This window comes from Lactuca serriola, chromosome 8 (assembly GCF_051521515.1).
Source record: "Lactuca serriola cultivar US96UC23 chromosome 8, Lser_US96UC23_V15, whole genome shotgun sequence".
NCBI classification, from domain to species: Eukaryota; Viridiplantae; Streptophyta; class Magnoliopsida; order Asterales; family Asteraceae; genus Lactuca; species Lactuca serriola.
The window spans coordinates 280,630,322-280,637,397 of record NC_136415.1 but is presented as its reverse complement, the minus strand read 5'-3'; the positions used below and the strand labels follow the sequence as shown (position 1 = coordinate 280,637,397).

General features: G+C 36.6%; 1 protein-coding gene across 1 annotated transcript; it reads left to right on the top strand.

The window, feature by feature from the left end:
* The first annotated feature begins 5,841 nt into the window (after positions 1–5,841).
* On the top strand, positions 5,842–6,555 carry LOC145068129 (uncharacterized). The gene is made up of 2 exons (XM_079015108.1): positions 5,842–6,128; positions 6,231–6,555. Exons 1-2 carry the CDS (start codon positions 5,842–5,844, stop codon positions 6,553–6,555), a joined length of 612 nt encoding a protein of 203 aa, XP_078871234.1.
* Positions 6,556–7,076: the final 521 nt, after the last annotated feature.

Here is a 7,076-nt window from a genome sequence, read left to right as displayed (position 1 = left end):
GGTAGTGGCTGCTCCTGGCATATGATTGGGGACATCTCTCAACTGTATAACATTCAGACCTTTGTTGAGAGTATGTGTCCTTTTGCGGGAAAGGAAGAAAAGAAGTGATCACTCACGGGGTTTGTGCTTAATGACATGAAGAATTTTCTGATCTGTTCTGAGTTTACGTGTGCTGTTCTCAGACCTTCTGGATGCAAATTCAATCGGTGACTTACGGTTTGAGTTTTCTTCTCTATACTCCTGAGTTTTTCTTAAGCTGATTCGCTTTAAAGACTAATTTTTGTTTTAGGATAGTTTAAATTTGCGCATTTATTTTTGTTTCTCTCCTATGCACAAATTTAGGGGGGGGGGGGAGAAATAAAAACAAAACAAAAATTAGAAAATTTTAAAAAAAATACAAAAACATTACAAAATCAGAAAATCCAAAAAAAATATGGTGTAAATGAAATGTGCTTGAGGGAGATGTTTTGGGAAATGAAATTAGCAAGTGATAACGGGCAATCTGAATCAGCATAACGTACCTAAGTTGAATCGTCTACGCTCTATGTTCGATGCGCTGGTAGGCACGAAAGATTTTAAATGGACTTGACTAGGGAGAGTTGAACCTAATGAATTTAAGGACTTGAAAAACTTTGACCTAGTTAGATCTGTTTAACCTGATGTCACGACGCTCGGATAGGTTGAGCAGGGAGATATACATGGGAATCTACCGGTCACATTAAATAACCTGTATCTAGAACTGTGGATTCACTTTTCCTCGATGTGCGGATTTTGTCCTTAATTCCGGTTGGATGGGGCGACTAGTGACTTCTGATAAATTAGGTCTGTAGAATATCATTTTCTTTCTTTCCATCTGTTAGTCATATGTTGTCTCATTTGCGTGTCTTCAAATACAACCTGGTACACAACATATGCAACTCTATTTCTCTGCAGGCTATATATATGAAATTCCTCTCATCTGTTAGCCATATGCTGTCTCCTTTGCATGACCTCTAATCCGACCTGGTACACAGCATATGCAACCTTCTACTTCTCAACCCCTCTGAAACAATAAGTAATAGAATTCTGAATCTATCCTCTCTCTGAATGGTTGTCTGCTCACCCGGTGTAAGGAGTACTCTGGAAGTTCTTGATGGCTGGGGCATATCAGGAAGCGGGAAACACGTTCTAGTACACTTAAAATTGAACACATACAGATTGTCTGTAGATCTCGCTGCTCGATTTAGGTGGACAACAATATCCCTAGTTGTAGTCAGTTAAATAGTCTTAAGATAAATTTATTTAAGATATAGTATCAATCATGATAATAAAGTTACAATTAGATATATGCATGTATCATGTCATTGGTAAAATTGTCCAAATTGTCACAAATCTTTCGTGCTTAAGTGGACCACAATACTGGCGATCGATCAAACGAAGGTGTGAAGATAAGGGTACCGACAAGTGGAATAAGGTTGTCCAACAACTTTGATCCCAAATCACTCTTAAAGTTAGCTATTACTTTGGTTTTTGTTAAGTTTGTTCATAGTGTTCTTTAAATTTAAATATTATGGGAGAAATAAATAAATAAATAAATAAATAAAATCAGAAAATTAAAAAAAAATAGTGTTATTTCTATTTTATTTCTTTTTCTGAAAATATGAAAAATCCAAAAATATTTTTGTTTTTGTTTTAATTTGTGTGCTAAGTTTTCTTTTAGTTTTGTTTTGTCTTGAAAAGTGATTTCAGGTATAGATAAGACTCATGGAGTTTGTGTCGAAGATTTCTGAGCCAAAGGCTTCGTCCGTGAGCATCGAAGAATTCTCATTCGAAGGAGCAAGAAATGAAGATTATTCTTTCAAATTCAATCTTTCAACCCCAGAAGCAAGGTGAAGCTGAAATTGAAGATTATGTGACGGATTGCATTGAAGACTCCTCAATCAGTCTGCTGCTATCTTAAACATGCAGAAGTGATCCAGAAGATATGTTCTCTCTGATGTTCTCTCTGAAGATTCTCAAGCTGAAAGCGCCATCTTTCAAGAATCAATACGTCAAGCCTCCTCACCCAATGTGCGTTCAATGCCAAATTCTGGAGAAAACCTCAAGTGCTCAAGATGAAGTCATTCATTGAAGATTCATATGTTCATCCTGATGCTGTGAAGAAATCGAAGGTTAAAGCTGAAGCCAAGCTCCCATTGAAGATTGACAAAGAGCCAGCTACTTTTTAGGGGGAGCTTGTTGGGTCAATTAAGAAAAAAAAGCTATAAACCAAGGGGGAGATTTTTGGGTCAAAAATATGGTTTATACTTTACTTTTTTAGGCAAATGTATCTTTCTGTAATATTTTTGGAGTTTACGGTTGAGTTTACAGCCGTGAACACCTTACGGCCGTAAACCCATTTACGACCCATGTTATACGGCCCATATTCTCCATGTATATATATAGGTGTTAGGGTGAGGAGTACAGATAGATGAACCCTAGAGAGTTTACGGCCAGAGAGACAAAAGAACTATTGTGTGTTAGTGTGTGTGTGTGAATCTCTTGTATCCGGATCATTATTCTATTCATTAATACATTGAGATTCATCATATTCTTCTTCTTCTTCTCTTCTATTTGATCTGACATCATCCGTTTGATTGGGATTCCGCACCATCAAACGGATCGGATTGATACACAGGCAAATTAGGGACTTACACCTCCTAGGATCCTACTTTACACTACTCTATCCCTCACTGATCTCAACTACTATCTCGATAGATTCCTCAATTCTCATCTAGGTATCTGTCCTAGATTACTCAAAACTCTCTCTAAATATTCCTACTATGTTTCTCCCTACTCAGTACACATACAGAGCAAATAGCAGATAAAATCAATACATAACATACCCGAGGCTAATCTGCCCCAAACTAAGGATGGCGGAAACGTCTGGGGGTGGACTTCATGTATAGTATCATAACAACAATTTGTAATAGTGATCAAAGTAAACACAACCAACATAATTATAATTAAAAAAATTACATCATTGTATGAGTTCACATGTTTCCAAATCAATTACATTATGTTGACAAAAATGAAATGTTTGACGCCTTAACGTCCCATCCTCAAAAAGCACTTGCTTTCCTATTTAATGATTTCCTGAGAATACAAGTAATATTGAAAAAGTGTCAACAATTAAGTTGGTGAGTTCATAAGCTTTTGGATGTAATGATGAAAACCTTTTCTTGTAAAAGTTGTGTTCGTCCTTAGAAAAATCCAATATTTTCCTTAGAGTGTAAAATGTAGTCTTTAATCCAAAGACCGAATGTACTAACAATTTTCCTTACTTATAGTAAAGCAATGCAAGTTTAAATCGACATAAACTCGTTTGATTTCAATGAAATCCCCGTAAATCCTATGTTTGTTAATACTTAATGTGAGTTATTATAACCATGCGTCGGTAATGTTATGACATTTGTCACCCCAGACCTGCCGATCTAGCTGTTGCATGCAGCTAAGGTGTGGGTTTGTCAGACCCAATATAGATCTATACACAACTATTACACTCTCACTACAACAAATTTTGGTTACAATACAAGACTTAAGTGTAATACTTGAAAAGTAATATGAAGCGAATGTCTCACAAAAGTCATTAACGAATTTACGTATGGTGTAATGAAACCCCTTTTGTATAAGTGTAACCTTTGGAATTGAATTTTTTTTATGTATATGAATCATAAACTATACCTATTATAGTTTATCAAAACAATAGTAGTGGTAATGTACATAAACTATAATTATCATAGTTTACCAAATGTTTGTATGAAATGGACGTAAACATTGTTTATAACAATTTATTATTCGCCATACTTAATATAGTAAAAATCGATTTGTTTTCTGTTGTATGTCTAAATACCAAGACAAAATAACATATATTATAATAATATATAATCACATAATGATACACTGTTAGATGCATTTTATATGCATATTTTAGCACAATTTCCTACGTATTTCATTATAAAAAGTGAATTAACTCCCGATTATTCTTATGTATTTCGTGTTTCATGATTATTTTGAAGAATGCCCATACTGCTCATGTTTGTTATGATTTTTCAGAACTATTTGGAGCACATGGATGATTGCGTAAGTTCGGGATGCATTCGTGGATGCTTAGGAGCTTAATTGGAGTCTAGACCAAGGAAGGATATCGGGAAATGATCAAGAACTGCGTGGAAGGAGGAACGACAATCAAAATAGCCAAAAGAAGCAACCTGCGATCATATCTTCTGTCCTTGCGATCGCAGGTATAACCTTGCGATCGCAGGTTGCCTTCGAGGATTTGTTGAGCCAAAAAAATGCATCAGTATAAAAAAAGAGGTACTTGCGATCGCAGGTAGAGTCCTTGCGATCGCAAGTTGGTCAATTTGCATCGAAATAGCAACAGACTTCATTAAAAAAAATCCCGTGATGCACTTTTGGGTGATACATGTGATCGCAGGTATGCCCCTTGCGATCGCAGGTACGATGTTTTGACGGCTAGACATATAAATACAGCCTGATACTCTTCCAATAACCCTAATTGGCGATTCAGAGGCGATTTTCAGAGTTTTCAAGTGAAGAATGCATATCTAAATGAGACGATTCGATTTTTATTCGTAGTTTAGTAAGATTTATCATTTAGACTTTATTTATACTGTTTGTAATCAGTTTTTAGCCATGTCTGGCTAAAAAACTCAGATTTCAGTTTTGCAAGACGTAACCTTTTCGTATGATTAATCATTAAACACTATGTTTGACTATGATTACTGTTTAGTTTGATCAATTCTGTGTTAAATTGAATGCCTGATTTTGATTTCAGTTTCTGTTGGCCACTTAAATTGTTTTCTGAATCATTCTAGTCATCTAATTGTTTAGATCCGTAATTGTCTAGACTAATTAGTAATAAGTGACAAGTATTAGATTAATTCTTAGATTAGGGTTAAGTCTGATATGAATTGATCAAACAAGTTTTAACGCCTCCGAGCTTATGAGAGGTATTGAACTTTACTGGGAAATTACACTGTGTCCAATGCAACTTTTCTTTGTTGATCAAGAGCTTGTTTGATTAATTTAGTTAAAAGTTAGGTTTAATTCAAAGAAATTATTTTGATTAAATGATTTTTGTAATAAAGGTCATTATAGCTTGTTAATGAACCTTAGTACCAGTTTAAACAAGTGCATAGTCAAATATTGTGTTGAAGGTGAATTACATGATTAGGGGAGTCACCGCGAAACTGAAATTGCTTTCTCTCATTTGAATTTTCATAACTTTAAATTTAGTCCTTCTCTCGTCATTTTCAATCACTGTTAGTTTAATTTTCAAAAACAAAACCACCCCCTTTTTATGTTTATTGCATTCATCAAGAATCAGTTCACACCTTACGCAAATAGGTGTAAACATTAGGACGTGTCTCTGAGGATTCGACCCTACTTACCTATACTACCTGTTAGTGCATTAAAGCAGTTTATCTTATACTTTTATTTGTTTAAATCGTGTGCGACAACGGTTCTAACAAACTGGCGCCGTTGTCGGGGACACGGTAAAACACTAATAGTTTTATGCCAAGATCTTCACATACAAGTAATCTTATTTTTGATCCAAAGAATGAGAAGACTGCTAGGAAGCTTAAGAAGGAGGCAAATCTTTGAGAGCAACAAATAGGAACCTCAACCTCACCCATACCACAAGGCACTCCCTTGTGGAACGAACCGGAACATCCATTTCAACCTTTTCCAAAAGCACCACCTACCTCACCTGTTAACAGCCCATTCAAAACCTACTCTTCATCATCTTCAGACAAACCCGAACTCACAGATTCTTCTGAAACCGAATCAGAATACATCATGAGCGAAAACGGAGATGAAGCTGAAAAAACTCTCCGTGAGTGGGCGACACAAGAGGTCACCCAACAGCCCTTGTGTATCACCTTTCCAGAAGCTCAAAACTTTGAACTCAAATCCGGTTTAATCCATCTGCTTCCCCCGTTTCGAGGCCTTGAGAATGAAGACCCTCATAAATTTCTCAAGGAATTCCATGTTGTCTGCTCTGGTATGAAACCCCATGGAGTTACTGAAGACCAGATCAAACTAAGGGCGTTTCCTTTTTCTGTTCAAGATGCATCAAAGGAGTGGTTGTATGACCTTCCATCTGGTTCAATAATAAGCTGGAATGAACTTGCCAAACTCTTCTTGGAAAAATATTTTCCCGAGGCAAAAGTTTGAAATTTACGTAGGGAGATTTTGGGTATAAAGCAAGGCAAAAGAGAAGCTCTCCATACTTATTGGGTGCGATTCAAGAAGCTGTTAGTCCGATGCCCACAACATGGCAATAGTGATTATCAGTTATATCAGTGTTTCTGCGAGGGATTGATACCTATGGAGAGGAGACTAATTAATGCATCTAGTGGAGGGTCACTTTCAGACATGACACCAACGGAGATTAGGGCATTAATAAAGAAGTTGGCCAATGAATCAAAACATTCAGCAACCGAGGAAGAGTGGTATCCGGACCATCCAAGAGGAGTCAAAGAGATGAGCAACGCCCACTTAGAATCCTAGATTTTATAATTGACTAAAGTTGTCCTTTTGTTGACAAAAGAAAAGGGTATCGAACCAAAGGTTAAACCTTGTGGGATTTGCTGCAAAACCGGGCACCCAACTGATATGTGGTTATTAAATCAAGAAGATACGGAAGCTGTGCAGACTATAGGAGGATTTTAGCAAAGGCCATTTGATCAACATCGCAATAACCAAGCTTGGGGAGGGCCTCAAAATAACAATTTCCATCGAAGACCTCAACAAAACTTTCACCAAAGACACCAATACCAAGCTCCACCTGGATTTCAGCAATCTTTTCAGCAAAATCAGCACCAAAGCAATTTTCAGCAACCATCTGTTCAGTCACAAGCTAGTAGTTCCAACATGTCTTTGGAAGACATACTCAAAAGTCTTGCAACCAGTACCCAAGCTTTCCAGAATGAAACAAAGTCTAGCATCAAAAATCTGGAACAACAAGTAGCACAACTCGCGAACTCCATGAGCAAACTAGAAGCACAAACCCAAGGAAAATTCCCATCTCA

Excerpts from the sequence above, each read along its gene's own strand:
- LOC145068129 (XM_079015108.1), top strand. The coding sequence starts at position 5,842 with ATGAGCGAAAACGGAGATGAAGCTGAAAAAACTCTCCGTGAGTGGGCG. Across the intron at positions 6,129-6,230 it reads CAAGATGCATCAAAGGAGTG|GGAGATTTTGGGTATAAAGC; the intron begins GTTGTATGACCT and ends AAATTTACGTAG.